The sequence below is a fragment of the Canis lupus genome, chromosome 26, assembly GCF_003254725.2.
Source record: "Canis lupus dingo isolate Sandy chromosome 26, ASM325472v2, whole genome shotgun sequence".
In the NCBI taxonomy this organism is placed as follows: domain Eukaryota; kingdom Metazoa; phylum Chordata; class Mammalia; order Carnivora; family Canidae; genus Canis; species Canis lupus.
In genome coordinates, this window is record NC_064268.1 from 24,556,172 (window position 1) to 24,576,434 (window position 20,263).

At 53.2% G+C, this 20,263-nt stretch overlaps 1 protein-coding gene and 1 long non-coding RNA gene across 16 annotated transcripts in view; one reads left to right on the top strand and one right to left on the bottom strand.

Annotated features, from left to right (window-relative positions):
* Positions 1 to 12,012, top strand: part of LOC112676834 (uncharacterized) — a 33,698-nt gene extending 21,686 nt beyond the window's left edge. For 9 of the 10 annotated variants that reach the window (XR_007406232.1, XR_004809543.2, XR_007406228.1 and 6 more), the window contains one exon: positions 1,983 to 12,012. This is a non-coding gene — a long non-coding RNA (uncharacterized LOC112676834). The remainder of the gene's footprint in view (positions 1 to 1,982) is intronic. The other variant, XR_007406231.1, reaches the window with a different exon arrangement.
* Positions 951 to 19,385, bottom strand: PATZ1 (POZ/BTB and AT hook containing zinc finger 1). Of its 6 annotated transcripts, none has more exons than XM_025474599.3 (5): positions 18,111 to 19,385; positions 16,662 to 16,725; positions 10,281 to 10,452; positions 3,927 to 3,999; positions 951 to 2,452 (listed from the first exon to the last, which is right to left on the bottom strand). In XM_025474599.3, exons 1-5 carry the CDS (start codon positions 19,379 to 19,381, stop codon positions 2,419 to 2,421), a joined length of 1,614 nt encoding a protein of 537 aa, XP_025330384.1. In that variant the 5' UTR covers positions 19,382 to 19,385; the 3' UTR covers positions 951 to 2,418. The 6 variants fall into 6 exon arrangements, with proteins under 6 accessions (XP_025330384.1, XP_025330380.1, XP_025330379.1 ...); XM_025474595.3 differs by having other exon boundaries at positions 951 to 2,449; positions 3,927 to 4,064; XM_025474594.3 differs by having other exon boundaries at positions 3,927 to 4,064.
* Positions 19,386 to 20,263: the final 878 nt, after the last annotated feature.

Genomic DNA, 20,263 nt, shown 5'->3' on the forward strand with positions numbered 1-20,263 from the left:
ATTTCATGTAGATGGCTTAGAGGTGTTTTAAAAAATCCAGCTGAGTCTTTGCCTTAAACCAGAACAATGTAATTAATGATACTAATGTGGGTCTCAGTCATTTCATGCTTTGTTTATTTCTCCTGGTCTATGTTGATTTTTCTCTTTTATCACTTTTTCCTACTTCTTTGGAGGTTAAATACTATTTCTATTAGTCTAGGGGTCTGCCTCTTCCTAGAGGCTTCTCAAGAGGACTGGGCTGCTTTAAGTTGGCTAGCCCTCTCTCGCTGCAATTTTTGCTCCCATTAAATTCCTCACTGTGCTCATTTCTTGCCCCTTGTTTGCTGTCCTCTTCCCGCCTTTCCTTCATACATTTACGACAAAGCACGCAACAACCTTTTACTTAACCCTGTACGTAACATGGGGTTTGGGGGGTTCACGTTGCTGAGCTTCTTAGAGCCCCTCAGCCATGAGAATTTTCTCCCTACCCATGTGCCTCCTTGGGTCTTAGCTGGTTGCTATGCTGGGTCCTAACTCTAGGTCTTCTCTCCCAGAGCCCCACTCCTTGCCCTTCACCATCCTGGACTACCCTACCTACCCTCCATCACTATCACCACCTTGCCCAGTTTTTCTCCCTGGATGTTTTGTTACCTGAACTCATGGTTAAATCTGCTTACTTGTTAACTGTCTCTTTCCTAATAAGCTTCATGAGGATGTCCTGCTCACCAAGGGTGTCTGAGGCTGGGGCTGGCACGCAGCAGTAGAGACAGGAGTCAATATTTGTTGAACAAATGGGTGAATGCCAGCAGCTGAATCCTCAGTGGGAACGTGCACCTATCAGTCCCAGTGCAGTGGGTACAATGAGGAGGAAGAGAGGTCTCCTGGGATCCCACCCCCACCCCAGATGCCCACCCTCTGGGTCCCAAAGGGCCCCCCACCCAAGGCTGAAAAACTGGACTCAGGGGAGCAGATACAGTAATGTACTAACGTTTTTAATACAGTCTGATCAGATCAATTCACATCACCAGGTCAACCTGGGCCTGCTCACATGTGACACAGCCGAGGTACACAAGGTCCCCACCTGCCAGCTCTCCTTCCTTCCTGGCTACCAACAACACTGAAACCCCCTATACCTCCCTGACCAGACTGGCATTTTTAAAATTTTGCATAAAACTATTTCTTCCATAGACCTCAAACAATCAACTAGCCAAGTTAATTATGATACATCTAAACAAAGTTTAATACTAACCCTAACGTGTGACTGCGGTTTACAAAGAGCTCTGTATCACCTGGGATAGCTTTCAGTAGCAATTCACTACAACTGGTCCTAAAAAATAATAACAATAATAATAATAATTAGAGAATTAAAACCCAACAGCAAGTTGAATGGTTAAAATCACGTACGAACTGGAATTTGGGGTGGTGTGTCCTCAATAGCTGAGCTTGTCCTAGTAGCAAAATACTACCTCCAGGTAGGGCTCAGAAAGGTCTGGGGCCCTCCAGGTCAAGGGTCAAGCTCAGGGGCTCTCGGAGGACACTCACCCCATGGTCCATGGGATGCTGTAGGCTTCCAGCTTCCTTCAAAAACAGTTGGGCATCAGCATTGTGTAAGTGGGTGGCGACCCTAATGTGGTTTCTCTTGAGGGATATGAGAAGGGGGAAGGGACCCAAATCACTGAAGTCCCAGAATGCCGTCAGGTGTGGGTTTGGGATTGGGGTCACTAAGAATTGAGCACCAGGAACTCCAGCTTCCGCCCATTAGAGAAACCGAGACTGGTGTTGCCTTGGAGGCCTATGTAGTGTTTTCTGCCCTTATCCCATACCAGGTCTTGCAGATATTCCTGCAGGGTATCAGATGAGAATCTATTTCTAAAGACCACTGAGGGGATGGGTGGTGGAAAGGGAGTGGGTGGGGTGACAGGTGGGGAGAACGGGGAGTTAAAAACGAATAAAAATCTCTCAGCTACAGAACCCAAAGACATAACTTCCCTCCGCATTCACAGCATTTCTCAGCAGTCCCCAGTGGCCATTTCCGTGGGGACACAGCATCTGCCTCACTTCCCCTCAGGCCCCATGGGCTGCTGGTCAACCTCAGGATCTACTAAAGATGATGCAAACGCCGACTGGACAATCTGAAACCCAAATGACTCGAGAAGAGACATGTTCTGCTGGGGAGAGAAAGGTGAGCCGAGGGCAGGACCCAGGTCCCCCAGAGGGCCCCCAAGGGCCCGGACATGCACCTTCTGGATGTGTTTGTTCAAGTAGGACTTAGAGCGGAAGAAGCTCCCGCATTCAGGGCAAGGGTACTTCTTCTCCCCGTCAGACTCCATTTTGTTTTTGGGGACTGCCATGTCACAGGAGAAGGAGCCATTGGTGCTCTGCTTCTCGGGTGTCTTCAGGTCACTGGCGTCCGAGAGGTCACCATAGGAGTCGGAGCTCTCAATCGGATCCTGATGTGAGCATTTCTGGCCTTCTAGGAAAAAACAAAACACATAGGAAAGATGAGGCCAGGCTTTGGAGATGCCTCCTCCTGGAGGGGTCGGGAAGGGCCAGCTCACAGGCCTGTGGAGGGCAGCGGATGGCCAGCCACCACCCTGGCAGAACCTATGGAGGTTCAGCTGCTCAGTCTGGGAGCCTGGTGTGCCTACGGGGTGAGACAGCAGGGCCCTGGGGCTGCCAGCCTCCCTCGCCGCGGACTCTTCATGCAGGTGCACGTGTATCGCTCACCACCATCTCAGCCTGCTTCAAGAAGAGGGTATGGAGAGGGGGCCTCCGCTGCTTCCATCCAGAACAACTCAAGGACCCCCAGCTCCTAGGCACTTTGTTGGCTGCCCCTGGGGGTAAGACGGCTGTTCTGAGGATGCTGAGCAGGTACATCAATGGCCTCACCTCCACACCAGACTAGCTGCACTCTAGCAAGGCAGAACCAGAGCCGAGAGGTCCTCAACCCGCGGAGCCCACTGACGGCTGAAACAGAAACCAATCCTTTTCCCAATGCTGCAAGAACACAAGCCCTGTCCTAACCGCCTTCTTTCTGCCGAAACCCATCCAGGGCCGAGCGGCCAAAGCATAGAGATTAAAAAGCAACTTTGAACAACTTAGTCAGCTAACTGTCCCCACACAGGGCTCAGGACAAGCTGGGCCTCGAGACAATCCTAATCGCTCTGCCTTGCCCTGCCCACACTGCAGTCCTCCACCAATCAGCAGCTTCCTGCCTGGATTCAGAGAGCCATGCCGGGAAGGGAGCTCTGTGATGGGAGCGTGGAGCATGCCATCTCTGCCATTTCTGCCATCTGCCAAGCCCCTGGCATCATCCCCAAGGCAACAACTTCAAATACCACAGAACAACCTGAATCAACAAGTGAAGGTGGGGCCTAGGGAACTCTCCGCAGACCAACTCCAAGTCAGAGGCAGTCACGTAGCTCATTTATTGCCATGCATCTCACAAACGCAGCCAGAGGCCCTCCAGAAAGGGCCGCTCACAGCAACCAGTCACCCCTATAGAGGGGGAAGCCAGCCCTCGGCTCCCCCTTGTCCACAGGGTCGAAGGAAAATAAAGCATTCAGCGCAGCTCCACACAATCCTTAAAGGGCCACAGGCAATGGACAGGCCCAGAGTGACTCATCATGCAGGGCTCCTCTTCCAGCCTTGGGCCCGGGGCATCCCTGCAGGGCTCCAGACAGTGAGGGCTGGCCAGGAGCAAGGGAGGAGGGCTAGGGAAGAGGAGGCGGGGGCTGGATCTTGGCAGTGCCCTAAAGCCTCACTCACTGCCCTGGAGTGAGATACCCACTGTGACTTTCGTCCTGGAGGCCACTGCCACTCAGATCTCAAAGCCTCCTTGAGGCGGCCAGCAAGCCGGCAGCCTTCCCGCCTCCCCACGCCCGGCCCAGCGCCCCCACAACACAGTCTGCGCAGAGAAGCAAAGTGCAGAGCAAGGGGTCGCTTGCCTTTGTTGCCATAGGTCCTGGCGCAGTGGAACGCTGCTCCCCCATTCGGGATGGGCTCCTGGTGCCTGGAGACCTGGGGAAGGGGAACACCGTGGTGGGTTTTAACATGGACCTTTAAGTAGGAGGCAGAGGAGAAACCTAAACAAGACAAAAGGAGATGAGATCCCGCGGCCAGCACAGAGATACCTCTCTGCTTCCCCCACGCCTCTCCTCTGGCCGCTCTGGCTAGCATTCCCAGGTCAGCTGCACCTAGAAGGGGCCCCCTTGTTGGCTCAAAAACGGCTGCAACCACAGGAGCCACCTGGCTCAGGATAGGTGGCACTGTCCTCGAATTGGCTTCTCTGCAGAGCCCACTCTGCAAGGCTGTGGTGGAGGACCCAGGCCAGCTGCCTGGAGGGATGACCTGAGATCCTGCTCCTGCCAGTGCTAGAGGCCAAATGCCTCTAGGCTTGCTTGATGCCTCAGTAGTGAGAGGTTGGAGATGTCCCACAGCCCCAGGTCAACTGCAGAGACCGCAGCTAGAAATGTAGTCAGAAAAGTCATGAGGCTCAGGGGCAGCCACAAGACTCCAACCAACAGAATGCCTGCTTAACACTTGTAAAGGTAAATGCACAACAAACCAGATGGAGGCAAGATGAAATCCCAAAGGAATGGCTCCAGGAGTCTCCCTTCTTCTACCTAGCAGGACATGTTCTATTTTGCTAATTTTCTCACTTTTAGAATAACTGGATTTAATAACTCTTCAGACCTTCTGAGGAACAACAGAAATAGCACATCATGTAAAAGGGGCTCAGTCAGCTCTTATTCACAGTCATCTTTTTGGTTTGGTTTTGGAGCATCCATCAGTTTCACTTAAGGAAGAAACAGAGATCATCCTTGTCTTTATTTTGGAGGAGGGGCAATCCAGCCATCTTGAAACTGCAGCAGCCCAACCCAGAAGCTCCGGTCAGTTTGACCCATGCAGTATCTCAGGCTGGGAAGAACAGATCTTGGGCCCATTTCCACACCAGCTGCCAAGTCTGAAGACATGAAACCAGGTAGGCCAGTCAAAGGATACTGACTTGGGTTTTGCAGGAAGTTGTGTCCTCCAACTGCACCATGGTCAAGGATCAAAACATGCCTTCAGCAGGAACTAAAGCGTTTTAGCATAAGGTCCACTTGGAGTGCTAGTGCCCTTTAATCTACTCCAGATGTGGTTGACACATTCTCAAGTGCTTTTTATTCCCCCTCTAAAATTACAGTTCTAGGATAACAGTGGGATCCACTTTTAATAGGTCAGAGGCTGCAGAGTACTGTGTAATGTCTGCACAAGACTTGTTTTAAAAAATATGATTTGGCATGGCCTTTCAAATACTGCTGGAACAGTAATAAAGGTTCACTTTCAGCAAGAGATAATGGTATGCCAGCGCCCAGCACACCATGTGCATTATTCTGTAGAATTCCCCCAGCCACCCTATGAGCTGGGAATTATTAGTATACTTGTTTCATAGATGAAGAAATAAGAGGGTTGGTAAGGTTAAGTAACTTGCAGGCACATGTGCAGCTACTATATATATGGCAGAGCATGGAGTCCAACCCCAGGACATGTGCCACTATGTGGTCCTTAAGCACTGAGCAAACTCTTCAATGGGCCCTGGCCCTGGGGAAATCCCTTAGATTTCAGCAGTACGTTCATTATCACCGTTTACACTTCTGTGTTTCTCTGCCATATTGGTGGGTTAGAATGGAAGCCACTAGCAGACAGGAGCTAAACTGTGGAAAGCTTATTTAACAAATACTCCTCTGATGATAGCAGTTGATAGTTTTGGAGGAAAGAAGGACTAAGTGAATTGTCCTTTCTTTCCTAATACAGCTACTTTACAGACCGGCTGGTCCAGTTACTGGTGTCCTACCCTGCCTAGTAGAGTGACCTGTCCTGTGCTGTGACTCAGTAGACTGTCTGGGGTCAATCACAGGGGACAGACTGGCTTAAGAGGGTCCCATATAGGGGTGCCTGGGTGGCTCAGCGGTTTGGCACCTGCCTTTGGCCCAGAGCGTGATGCCGGGGACCCAGGATCGAGTCCCACATCGGGCTCCCTGCATGGAGACTGCTTCTCTCTCTTCCTGTGTCTCTGCCTCTCTGTGTCTCTCATGAGTAAATAAAAATCTTAAGAAAAAAAAAAAAAGGGTCCCATATAAACATTCCTAAGAGGGAGGGCTGTTGTCGGGAATGAGGATATAAGACTAACAGGAAAGAGGACCTTAGCCCTGCCCCTGGGATTGGTGCTGTGGCCCCTGGCAACCAGCATAAGATATCAGGACTTTCGAATGACACCAGAACTCCACTTTAAAGGGGATTTTCTGGGACACCTGGGTGGCTTGGTGGTTAAGCATCTGCCTTCAGCTCAGGGTGTGATCCCAGGATCTGGGATTGAGTCCCACATCGGGCTCCTTGCAGGAAGCCTACTTCTCCCTCTGTGTCTCTGCCTCTCTCTCTCTCTCTCTGTCTCTTATGAATAAATACTTTTTTTTAAAAAAAGGGATTTTCGTTTGTTTTATAGTCCCTGTAGAGCCTCTACAGTGGTGTGAAGCCCTCTCCACGGTGTACCAGAGCAGGTCCACTGAGATGAAAAGGGATGGGAAAGGAGGAAAGGAGCACCAAGAATCATATTTACTCCTTGTGGAAAGAGCTATACTAGGGGAATACAGCAGACGCTCAATGAAAATCTGCTGTGTTTTCCTGAAAAACACATGGCTAGGTCCTCTTGACTTTACCCCAGCTGCAGACTGTACTATCTATAGCAAAACCACATGGCAGGGTGGTAGGAGTAGATCCACAGCTGCCACTTAAAGCCCAGAACTTAAACACAGAGCAACTCAGCAGCCAAGTGTTGGGATAAAACAGAAGTCGAGTTTCTGAGAAGAACACATCTTTGAAGCCAGAAATATGTAGCCGGAATTCTGAACTCACCTACGCATTCACCCCTGATTAACCAAGAACCAAAGATGCAGCTTGATCCAGGCACCAGAAGGATGAAGGCAGTGAGCACACTTGTGACTTCACTACAACCAACAAACCACCCTCCCTTGCACTCCAGAGATGAAGAATTTATAACCAAATTTATAAGTACGGATCCTCCACTGCATTTTCTTGCTTAGTATGCTGGAATTTGCACTCCAGAAGCAAATCTCCTTTTGCAAGTTTTACGTCCACACAGGGGTCAGGGACTGCTTTCTTCTTGTCCAACTCTGATTGGGTCTTGCCCAACAGAGCTGTGCTGGAGGGAGACACTAAGTAGGTTTGTATTAGCTCAGTCCAGGGGAATGGCAGGCTGTCTGTGTTCATGACTGGCACTGGTGACAACTTGTATGCTCACCTCTGACCAGAGAGAAGGCTTCTACCTTTAACCAATGATGTTGGAGTTCAAATGTTGAATTGTCATTCTGTCAAAGGCAGATTTCCAATAAGCTATCCATCCCTCTTTCTCATACAAGTATGTGTGCATATACAAAGACCCTGCTACAGAAATTTACAAAGGAAGGAGGAAAATCATGGTGATTTACCAGGTCCTTCTCTCCTTTCCACCATTCAACTCAACTCATTTCCTTGATTTGCAAATAGGGAAACAAGCCTTTCTAGCCATCGTTAACTCCTTCCACTACAAGTTATCTTCTTCTACAGATGGTATGACCCACATCCTGGTATTGGTATGTCTCTAAGACAAAGACAAAGTCATCTGTCTCAAATGTGGGGCTAGAGCAGCCAGGCTGCCTCTGTTCTTCTCATTCTTCATGGGCAAGAGTCATTTGCATGGCAGACTGGCAGATCTATAAGCAGTTAAGTCGAATGCTTGAGAACTGTTGGGATTGAAGGGGGTTGAAAGGGCACCTGATCCAACCTCAACCATCTGACCATCTGGCTGACATCAGCCTTTGCTTGAACCCTTCTGAAGATAAGTGTACATTCATTTATTTGTGCACCTCTTCCTGTATCAAAGCCTTGGGGGTGGGCAGGATGAAGGATGATTCAGTTTTCTGCTTTCTGACTCCAGGGTCTTGATGTCTTTGGTATCCTTATCCTTTTCCTGGACAAACTACCTTCCTCTTCCTCCTTTTTCTTTTTCTTTTTTTTTCCTCAGGAGTCATCTCCTCCTATTTCTGCCCAACAAATGAGTCTTGAGGTAGAAGCCTGATCCTTCTCTTCTGATAAAGATCAAAATTGTTTTCTTTCCTTCTGTATGCCTAGGGAGGGCTGGACCAGAGCCCTCTTTTGTCTTCTTGAAGGAATGGGATTTCCCATTCTGATTCTAGGACTCAAAGGTGTTTAGCCTATAATCCAGATATAGTCTTGGCTTTACTGAGAAAAGGTGGGCTCTGGTTTGACTCTTCTGGTTCCCCCAGACCGGTCACATGGCCAGTGGCTGCTGCCCAAGTCTCGACATACAACAGTTGTTGGGTTTGCCACATCAGCTGTCTCCTAACTGGGTCGACTTTCCCTGCTGTTCCCTGCTGCTCTCAGCTCTTCTTTCCTCCTGAGCTGGGCCCCCGGGGGCTCTGGCCCTGGGCCTCCCGTCCAGTTCTTGCCCCACTCTGCAATCTGAGCTAAGCTCTGAGTTTCATCATTAACATCCTTCTCCACTCTCACTGGTTTCCTGCCTCTGGTCTCTGACCTCAGTTCTCAGATGGAGAACTTAGGCTTGAAAACTTTATCAAGCACCTGCTGACTGCACATTGCAGGTTTAGTTATTTGTGAGGAGCCAGGGGAGAGAGGGGTGCTGTCAGGAAGCCAGGTTAGGATGAAACCAGATAAGAAACCATCTTTTTTAGAGCTGGGGCAGCCACGGTCAAGATGGTCAGCCACAGCCTGATAACTCCCTGCACACACAACCCCACTGCTCACTATTCAGGGGAAGCTCCTGCCAGAAAGGGTTCGACTGACATGTCAGAAAATAGGACGGAAGCTTAATCAGTTTTTATTACCGCCTCCCCTGCTATCACAGCAGGTTTCCTGGTGGTACAAACATCAATATCCGTGGCCTTCATGGCAAACTCCAGGTGTGCAATCCCAGAGAGGGACCCAGCTCCAGGGCATGAAGAACACTCAGCTACTCAGCAGTCTTTCTCTACCAGTGACCTCAGGGCATGTGGAGGCAGCACAGGCACCCAGAGACTCCAGCCAAGGACTGCAAGGGTGTTGTGCCTGGTCCATACCAGAGTGTCAGCCAGCTGTGTCTTTCCTAACATGGTTACAAAGCGTAAGGCCGGGACTTCCCAAGTGGGTAGCTTCTTGCGGGGAGTTCAGAGAACTTTGACCTACCTTGTCTCCTGGGATCATCACAACCACCCTATGCGGTGGGCAAGGTGGGGTGTTCTTAACCCCTCTTAAGTGACGAAGAAACCGAGGCTTAGAAAGGGAAAGGGAGAGCTCAAGGTAACAGAGTAGGGCCAGGTAGGAGGGGTGTGGACTAAACACTGGATCCCCTAACCACCTCAGTCCTCAATCCACTAAGCCATACCCAAGACTTCCAGAGGCACTGGGACAACACTGTCTCAGAAGAAAGGACTTCCCAGCAACGTCCCCACCTGGCCAAAGCAAGCGCACCGTGCAGAAGCATCTTCACACCCACCACAGACAGCTGCCCCGACCTCCTTCAGCACAGATACGGCGCAGGCCTCCTCCACTGACACTGTGCTTGCACAACACAAACCTTAGCCCTCCAACCACCAACAAGCCTTGGCAGAAGCTCAGGGGCAGGCCTAACTTCATCACGACAGCACTGAGGCCACAGAGCCAGACCCCACCTAGGCCAACCTCAGCCTCAAGCGCACTGTCCTGCTCAGAGCACCTTCCACCTTCCTGTCTCATCAAGACCACAGTCTACCTGGGTTTGGGCTCTTTTCTGACCGTTCGTTAGAAACTTTCTGCCCCTTGTCCATCTCCAGACTCAACCTCCTTCCTTGGTTGTTGAAGTTCACATGCCAGTGAATCAGCCAGCAAAAGCTCTCAAGCAGGACCGCCTTTTTCCTACTTTTCAGTGCCTAATGCCTCTCCTGCCAACCTCAGGAGTTCCGTGGTGTCTACAGAATATATCCATCCTGCCATCCACACAGCACATGTTATGAGCCCAGGTTTGGAAACAGTACTCTCCTTCTGTTCCCATTTGCTGATCTCTTGGGAACTCCTATTCCAAGCATTCCAAGTATGGAAAGGAAGAGGTGTAGCTAGCTGGGCAATGAAGGTGTTTATTGTTCAGTGGGAAGGGAGGGCCAGCCGTGCAAGGAGTGGAGTCTGAGGCAAGGTGATCAAGACACCCCTGGCCTCCCATGCAAGCTCAGGCCCATCCCCTGGAAGTGAGGAAATAGCAAGGAGATTACCTCGGTTACAGATGCTGCAGAAGTTGCTGGGCCCCTCACTGTGCTTCTTCAGGTGGTCTGCCATGTACGCTGCCCGCAAGTACTTCCCACACACCTGGCAGGGCACCTTATCTTCATGACAAGCCAGGTGGGAGCGCAGCCGGTCTCGAGTGGCGAAAGAAGCATTGCAGGTCTGAGGGCAGAAAGGAAAACAGAATGAGGTGAAAACTGGCATTCCACTCCCGACTCCCCACCAAGCACACCAGGAAACAAAAAATGTTTTGGACCAACACATGGAATCCCTGTATAAAGAGAGCTTTACGTGCTGCCCACACTTTCTCCCCGGAATGGCAAGTAAGTTGCTCTTATTTCCCATGATGCCCCCTCATGAGACACTTGAGTTGGAATTCTTGGTTCCAAGTGGTTACTACAACATGCCCAGAACATGGTACACTACGTTTCACACTCCTTTACAAAATAAAGATGAGGCATTCACTCATTCTTAAACATGAAGAACTGACTTTAGTTGGACGGACTATAACTGAACTTACAGAAGTAAATTGGCATATGAACAGACCAGTCTTCCTGTTCTCCATCCTGGATTTTCCCTACTTGCTTTATAAAAAGAATTCAATTTATCCACTTTATTCAAAAGTGACGTTAGTCTTGGCCACAGGGGAATGAAAGCGAAGGCAGGACAAAGCACAGAGATTACTCCTTGTAATATTCTTGTGAGTTTGTATTGAGAAAGCAGCCCATAAAATGATAGCACGTTAGCAATTCTGCTAACGTGAGAATTAACAGAGAGAAAGAAGGCCACATGATTCAGAAGCATTTATGATGTCAAGCTGGGGAAGTGATGGTAATAACAAGAATGATACCACCCCACATTGATCTAATATGCATTCTATGCCAGGCAGGCACCATGGTTAGCCTTTCAGAGACACTGATCCCATGCAATCCATCCATACAGAAGCCCTCTGAGGCACGCTGGTTCTCACTCTCAAAGAGTGTGGCCATAGAAAGCTGTGGTATGAGCACCAAATCCTAGCCAGATCCCAGGAGCAGATGACTCAGGAGCTGTGGGTCAGCACCAGAGCCCTGGGAGGCAGCCCCAGGTCCTCAGGCATTTCCTATACCTGAGGGCTTACTTGACTCAGTCTCAGTCCCTGACCTCCCCACAACAGTCCTTCCTCATCTGGAGGTTTGCTCAGGTACTCCAGCCTTGGAGGTCACAGAATGTCAGGGAAGTCCTTGAGGGAGTTCAGTCTGGAGAGTTTAAAAACTATTTGGATTCCATGGAGATGTTTCAGAGTTTCACGTTAAGTTTGATTCATTGTTCTATGTGTGTATGTGTGTGTGTTTAACTATTTTAGAACTCCCAAGAGAAAGCAACATTCACCTTCAGAACGAATGTTAACCCACTGAAGACCCACCACCCCATTAGGTCACTAGAATGGAGCTGCTCCTGCTGTCTAACAGAAGCACTTCCTGAGATCCTGAGACCTCGAGGTAAATGTCTGAACGCCATTACCACGTACAAATGTTTATCTCCTTACTGTACGTGCTCAAAGTGAGAAACCAGTGTATGCGATACTGTGGAGGCCAAAGATGCTGCTGTTCCTACTCCAGTCCCCAATGTCTGTGTGCATCAGGACAGGCTCTCTGGCTCTCAGTCATCGTCTCTTAAGAAATAGCTGCATATCTGAACAGAACACCTTATGCTAATGAAATACTGCCTTTATCTGTTTTACACATTGAGTTTATTCATTTGACAAATGAGGAAACTGAGTTTGGAGAATGATTTGCCTGAAGTACATGACTCAGCTGCTGGCCAGTACCCTGCTTCCCCTCCCAGCTTCCCTGAGGTATTTGTCCCTTACCCACTTTATAGCCAGGCAGACAGAGGCCCAGAGGGGATACAAGATGACTGGAATATGAACCAGCAGCCCCTGTGCCTGTGCTCTGCCCATTTCCAGACTCAGCAGGGATAGCTTCTGGTGAGGGAAGGGTACTTATACTTTCTAACACAGTGCAGGGTGGCCAGGACTCCCCAGAAAGGGAGAGGTGACAGCATTTGTGCAGAGAAACTCGAACACAGGTGACTTAGGAAACATCATAGGCACTTGGGTCTTGGGCACAGGTGGGCCCCTCCTCAGTCAGACTTCTGGACCCAATCACCGGCAAAAGTGTGTGTGGGGGATTCCATCTTCCACCCAGCCCACCTGCCTGTAAACCAGAGCAAGGGTGCCAAAAACACCCTCGGGAGAGAGGGGTACACCTGACAATTATCTGGGGATAATTTGCCAGCTTTGCCAACCAGTGACCTGAGGACCAGCCCTCCAACAATGAGAGGCAGTGTGGTCAATGCCTAAGATCTCAAAGGAACCAAACATGGACCAGGTGGAAGAAAATGTGAAAGCACACATTCAGAATTCCAATTTCTGTGGTCCCTGGGAGAGGCGCCACTAGAAGGATGTGAAAGTGATGCCTTGTTTCTCCTGCCAACCTCCTTTGGGGTCTGTCCTTTAAAGCACTGCCTGTCATACTGTGCTACCTAAAGATAATGGACAGCCAAACTTCAATTATCCACAAGTGGATTATCCATTTGAGGGATTAGCTAGGCAAAATTAAAATCTCAGACCAAGCCGACTTCCCCCACCCCCTCTTCCATTGATTATCTCTGAAGGAATGAAAGCTAACTTTACCCTGAGCAAACATAATTAGGAATGTAAATCTGCTGCTGGGGAAAAATCCCCCACAAACACAACAAAAACTTTCACTATATTACAAAGCCAAGCTGGAGTTGGCTTCTCTGTGCCAGAAGTAACCCTTCATGGCTACAGTCCCTAGAGTTTTGGTGGGGAATTGTCAAAGTGTAAGTCCGAGTCTAGGCCTGTCAGAAGTTTAGACAACACAGAACATAAAGAGCTTGGTCACACAATACAGAAGAGTGGCCAAAAGAGAGATCTCAAAGAAGGGGATATCTAAAATCTATATACTGGGGCAACTCGGGAGAAAGGTGCTTCTCATCCTGGAGACAGAGAGAAGACAGTGCGACCCTGATGGGAAAAGAGTGGGCCAGCATAGCATGCTCTGATCACCACTGATGTTTGGAATGGCCACCACTTCCCCCTCGGCCCTGTGCACAGACAGCCTGTTGTTGTTAGGAGCACATCTGCCAGGTCCCAGCCCAGCCACCCTGAGCTTGGGTCTCCTCTGGTCTTCCCCATTCAATACTGAGTCCCAGCCATGCTCCCTTCACTCCCCTAACAGTTTCTCCCCATCCCAGAATTCCTAAAGCTTTTCCTCCCCAGGGTTAAGCAACTCAAGAATGGTGCCCAAATGGTATCAGGGCCACTAGTGCACAGCCAACCTTTGGTGGCCTTTGTGGGGGGATGGGGTATGGTCTTAAGCAGTCTTTTTTATAGCCCTGGAAGAGTAAAGGCAATACATGGAGGCCCAAGGCCATTGGCCTCGCTGGTCCCTTTCTTCTTGGGGGTGTCAGCTCCCTTGTTCCCAATTCATCCCTTCTCTAATGAGCTACCCCAGCCCAAACCATCCCAACTAGCCCCTGAGAAGTGAGGCCACTACAAGTAACAGGAGAGGTCTTGAGTTGCTCTAGTCTCTTGGCTTCAGGCTGAACTCCATGTGGGGGAGATGGCCCAGCCCCACTGTAGTTATTAGGCTAGCAGTGCCTGAGACATCTGAGCCAGTGAGGGGCACTCAGGCCAAGCCCTGGGGAGATGTGTGTGTCACTGCCAAGCCTGAGGCTTCATGCCCCGACACTCAGATGGTCTTTTCACTCAAGCTGGGGCACCAGTGTCCGTAACTGGCCCCTTCTGTCATCTGTGGTATTAGGAGGGGTGGAGAGGTATAGCTCGGGCCCAGCTCTTACGCCCAGAGAGCTATCTCTTCACCTCTGATGCTTTCAGAATACACACCATGCAAAACTCATGCCCCTGTTGTTTAACCAAGCCCAGGCACACTGGCCAGCCAGCCCAGACAGCCCAGCATGTCTGCACCTGCTGGCTCATCCTTAGGGGAGTTCTGGCTAATGGGGCTGGAGGTAGGGGCTGCAGGTCTGTAAGTGTTGGAGGAGCAGGGCAGGAGTGGGCTCGTTACGTACACCAAGGGACAATGATGTCAGTGTTATGACAGAGATCAAAGACAAAACACACAAAGCCTCAAATGTTAGAATGAAAACTTTTATCATCACTCCTGTTACCCCCGTGGAGGCTGGGGGCGGGGGGCTAAAGGGCATATCACTGGGATCTAAGGTGGGGTCTACACCTGCTTTATCAGCCCCCAAAACAATATACTGGGGTGATCCAATATAAAGCTACTGGTTAGTCTAGTTCCTGAGCAGACCTGCTAATAAACCTCAAAAACACAAAAGTCTAACTCACTAGCCAGAAATAAAAGCAGGACCTGTCTGAGTGGGAAGGGACAAGGGCGGCACAGGTTGACCCAATCTCCTCTGGAGGGGGACTCATCCTTAGAGGAGGGAGGGGGGATAGCCAAAGCCCACACCTTACGGGAGGTGATGCTAAGGGAGGGAGAAGCACGTAAGCCCATGACTTAGTTCTTGGGAAAGCACCAACCCCTAAAATCACCCAGGCAAGGACAGATACCTAGGGGTGCCAACTGTTAAAGGGGGAGAAAAAAGCAAGAGAACCCAGAAAGAAACCTACAGCCTGTGGGGGGACCCAGAAAGGAGCTCCTTACTACCCCTGGGGTCCCTGAGCTGGGAAAGACTACAAATCACACAGGAAGGAGCTGGGCATGGTGGGCAGGAACCATTTTGCTGGCCTCTCCCAAAAGCAGGGGTCTCAGAGCAACCGCCATTCCCGTTCCCCTCCACAGAAAACCCTCTCTGGGGAGGCGCCGGCTAGCCTACAGGCCACTGGGTAAAGGCCCGGCTGCCCTCTGAGGCAGTCCAGCCCTGCCTCAGATATCCCGGCGGGGCTGGGCAGAAGAGAGCGCTGCTGGAGTGTGCTGGGCCCAGGTTTTCGAGGGCTGGGAATGATTTTTTTAGAGAAAGGGAAAAGGCGGTGTCAGGAACCGAATGGGACGACCTCCACAAAGCAGGCTGGGCAAAGTCCCATGATGGCAGGTCGCTAGGAAGAGATTCCAGGGGCGGCAGGCCGCTGCTGCTCCCAACCCACACCTGGAAAAAGGGCAGAGAGTGCAGGTTACCCCCCTCGGCCACCGGGCTCGCCCCCACTGCCCTCTGGGCTCCTCCTACTCTGCCAGGCTGCTCAGCACACTACCTGGGAGAGTCACAATGTGCTCTGTGATGAGAGACTCAGAGACAGAGAGAAGGCAGCAAGGCACAGACAGATCCCAGCATGCCCACCCTAGGTCAACGTCCTCAGGGGAGGCCACCTGGCCTGGCTGGCTGTGAACAGCTCCACACCTGAGCCCTGGGGGCTCGCTGCCCTACCTACAGCACGTCTGTTCCTCCCTGCAGGTCTCCCTGAACCCCTCCCTCCTTGCCACCAACAGGATAAGAGAAACACGTTACTCTACCAGAAGCTATAACAAGCACCCCCCGACTCTCTCCCCCTCAGATGGCGGGAACGTGGCAGGGGAGGGAAGATAGCCAAGGAGAAGATACAGGTGTTCCACACAGGAATGCTCAGTGGCCAGGAGAGGAAATTCAATTTCCTGGGTACCAGAGGGCCCCCAGATACTGTTGAAACAGACACACCAAGGGTGAGACTTTTGCCCAGCCTTCCCTGCTACACAAAGAGCTCACCAGGAGAGGAAACCACCTTCCTCTCCAGTCCTCAGAAGCCCTGGCTGCTTGCACACATGGCTCAGATGGGTTAAACAGGTGCCAGTGCTCAAAGAACGAGACCATTCACTCTTGTCCTCCTTTGCTGTCGTTCCCACTGCCACCCCTCATGCCCTGAACTCAGGGGACCCCAGAAAGTCAGCCTGCCTGGCTGACAAGGGAAAGAGCTGTTAGCTGGACCACCAGGAGCTCTTTACAAACCCTTCCTTCTCCGCAGTGGCTCCTGCAAACTGCTGGGAACCAGAAGCCAGGCCCAATGGGGAGCCAGTGCCCCCAGGACGACACTTGTGCAACGTGGCCCACCGTCCAAGGAGCTGGCAAATGCCAGGAGAGGAAAGCCAAGCAAAAGAGCGAAGACAGAGACAGGGTGGGAACCAGGACCCAGCAACCAGGAAGGAGGGGACATCAGCGGTGGGGGGGAGGGGGCCAGGGGGGAAGAACAAAGGAGGAAAGCATACGGAGGCTGGAGGGACAGAGGGGGAGGTGTGCACAGCAGTGGTGGTCAGTTAGCGGCCCAGCACACACATCAGCTGGCTTGTGGCTGGGCTGGGAGAACAGCAGCATTCTCTTTCAGCCCATCTTGTCCCGGCCCCGACCCCTACCTGACACTTGTGAGGCCGCTCAGAAGTGTGCACCTGCTTGATATGTCCATTCAAGTGATCAGGCCTGGAAAAGAGAACCACGAGACACTTTAAAACAAGACCTTATAAATGGGGCCACAAACCTGGCCAGACCCCTGACCCCTACCTACCTACACACACACACATACCGCCCCCCCCACCTCCCCATGGAGAGGACTCCCTCTTCCCCATCCCATCCCAACAAAGACAAAGTCACCACCCAGCTCCACAGGCCCAGGCCTCTCTGCCCTGCTTTTCTCTAGAGGGGGAAGGGGAGTGTTTGTCTCTGACCTTGCCCCAACCCCCACCCCCAGAAGCTCAAATGATTTCTGGGACCAGGGGAGGTGGCTTTAGAATGAGACAAGGCTGCACTGCAGCCTTTCTGGAAGGGGGTATGTGTGATTCATTGTCCAGACTAAAGCCCCTTAGAAACTCAGTGTTCCCCTCCCCCAGCCTCTCCCACCAGGGCAGCCAATGAATGCCACCCGGATGGAATTCAGTCCCCAGAGGCCACGGGATAGAGCCTTAAGTCCCCAGCTGGGCTGGTAAACCAGATGCCCGTGGAGCAGGTGGGCAGGGGCTGCCTGACCGGTAAGACTGGTTCCTGGCTGGGGCCCCTCCAAGGGAGTTCTCCATCCGTAGGTTCACAGACACACACGCTTCTCGGTATCCAGGCAAGTTAAAACCAGCCTTTTATTCTGAATATTATCTTACAAGGAAAAGCAAAATAACCCTCTGCTCCCAGACAAGTCTTCAGTTCCCTATCAGGCTCGCTAAAAAGTGACTCTAAAAACGCACCCTCTCTGTCCTGAAAGCATAAAGGGCATCACTGGGTTCAGTTAGGCTCTAGAACCACCAGGTCAGAATAGGTCAAAGATTTTGGTGCTAAGAGACTCGGTGCAGAACTCTGTGCTCCATGATCCCAGGAGGGTGTGAGGGCCGAAGCTTGAGTCTGCCTACCCAGGACGGCTGGTGCCTGGGGAGGGGGGGATTTAGTAGCATGGAGTATAAGGAGTCCCAGATGCACTTGTTTCACTCCCTCCCTGGGCAGCCATTCAAGCAGGGAAAGTCGCTGGAGGAAAAGCCTCCAGTCCCCAGAGGGGGCCCCACGCCTGGTGCCAGAAACACAAAGGGAGCCCAGGGAGAAGAATGGTGAGGCCCGGTGGCTGTGGCCTGAGGAATCCAGCCCCTTCCCAAAAGGCCCAAAGGAAGACAGACAGTAGGGCACGCCTAGTGCCAGAGAACTTCCCTGCAGGAAGAGAAAGCAGCTCTTGGCCACACAACTGGGGCCAAAATACTCTCCCCAAACCTGATGTGGCCCTAGAGGATCGAGTGACCCCCACAAATCCCACTCCTCCCAAATCTCAGCAAGAAACTGTCCCATGAGCCAGGAAGAGAACAGGTCACGGGGTAGGGGGCACTATTCCTCACCTGGAGAAGCCTTTCCCACAGCTCTGGCAGATGTAGGGCTTGCCCACCGACCCATCGTGGGACCGCACATGGTAGGACATGCGATCTTTTCTCTTGAACCGCAGCCCACACACCGGGCAAGAATAGGGCTTCTCTCCCGAGTGGGAAAGCTTGTGCCGATTGAGATGGTACACGTCACGGAAGATCTTGCCGCAGATCTCACATGCCACCTGCTTCCTGGTCCGGCTCCTCTTTCGGGGGCCGTCGGGGTCCTCAGAGATGGGGAGCCCATTCTCACCCAGCCTGGGTGGAGGAAGGTCGATATAGCCCAGCTGGAGGCTGGTGACACCATGCTGGGCCTCATGCTGCCGGAGCCGGTTGGCATCAGTGAACACCTTCCCACACAGGCCACATGGAAGGATGCCCGCCTCCCTCAGGCCCCCTGGGGACCCGAACATTGAGTCCAGCAGGTTGGCCTTCCGTGGGCGGCCCCGGCCTCGCTTGCCAGTCAGGGGAGGGGCACTGGATGCCACATTGGGGAACGGGGAAGTCAGCAGTTGGGGGGACAGGGGTCCGGCCACCATGGGCAAGCGGTCCACCCCGGGTAACACAGGCAGGGAGGCTTGGCTCGCAATGGCTGCACCAGCAGCCCGGGCTGCCTCCTCCTCGGGCTGCATGCTGCCTGCGATGCCATTGCTGTTGGCTGCCAAGGCTGCCCCGTTGGTCATGTCCAAAGGGAAGCCCAAGTCCGAGGTCCCAGGGGGACGAAAGAGCATGATGTCTGCCCGGGCAGGGGGCACCAGGATCTGCACATTAGACTGTTTGATGACTTCCTGGCAGATCTCAATGACCGACCTCATCAGTAGGAACTTGGCAGCCGTCATGAGCTCGGGGAAGCTCTCCAGGCGAACCACGATGCGGGAAGTGTACGCGAAGTCCAGGATGTCCCCGAACACCTTGGAGCTTATGGTGTGCATCTCCAGCTCCCGGCTGCCCCCAGCCCCGCCGCCTGGGGCCGCCGCTGCGCCCCCCACGTCAGCGGGACCCCCGTCAGCAGCTCCGCCGTCGCCCAACTGGGCGCTGAACACCGACTCAAAGTACTCGCTGCAGGCGGCCAGCACGGCGCGGTGCGCGGGGAAGCTCTCGTCGCCCACCCGCAGGAGCACGTCGCAGAAGCGCCCGCCGTTTTTGCGCTGCTGGTTCAGGTTGTGCAGCATCTCGGTGCTGTGCCTGCTCACCTGGTAGGTGTAGCAGCCCGATGGGCCGCAGGAAGCGTCGTTCACCCGCTCCATGGCCGCCGCCCCCTCCCCACAAACCGGGCCGCGGCGCTCGCCCGCCCCCCTCCCTTCCCCTAGGCAGCGAGAAGCCGGGCGCAGCGGACGGATCTACACTCCCCACACGTGCCGGCCCGGGGCTCTGTAGTCTCGCAGGTGCGCCGAGCGCACACGCCCCCTGCCCGGATCGGACTGTCTAGACCGCAGGGCGCACCACCTCCCACATAGCTGCCCCCACCCCTGCTGGACCGAGCGCTCCTCTCCCCTCGCCGCCTGCCCGCCTCCCCTTCTAGGTCTACCTCCGGGGGGTACGCGAGCAAAGAGGTGCGCCCCTCCCGCAATCGCGCCTGCCACCTCCCCTCCCGCCCGCCAGGCGGCGCCGGCGCGCAGCCAAAAGGGGCGCGCGCGCGCGGGGAGGAGGCGGAGGGGTCTGCCGCGCAGGCGTGCGCGCGCGCGCCGCGGCTTTCCCGGGCCCGCTGGGGGCGCGCGCTGCGTCCCCTGCAAAGCGCGAGCCGGGGCGGGGGCGCCGGAGCGGAGGAAACAAAAGGCGAAGGCGGCGGCGGCGGGGCGCGCACGGGGGCGGCAGCGCGGGCCTGGTCCCGGAGCCTGGCGGGCGGTGGCGACGGCGAACGCTGGAGCGAGCGGGCAGTGGCGGCGGCTGGGTGGGCCCTTCCCGGGGCCGGGCGAAGGCGGCGGCGGAGCGGCGGCGCTGCGGCCCCGGCCTCCGTGTGTTCGGAGCGGAGGAAAGATGGCAGCGGCTGCACTTCCTCTTGCACTTTCACCCCTGGGGGGAGGAGAAGGAGGGGGCGATACCAACAACACCCCCCCCTCTCGCTTGCAAGGAAAAAAAAAAGAAACGGCGAGCTCGGCGTGGGGGGCCCCCGGCGCCCCCGGCCCTGC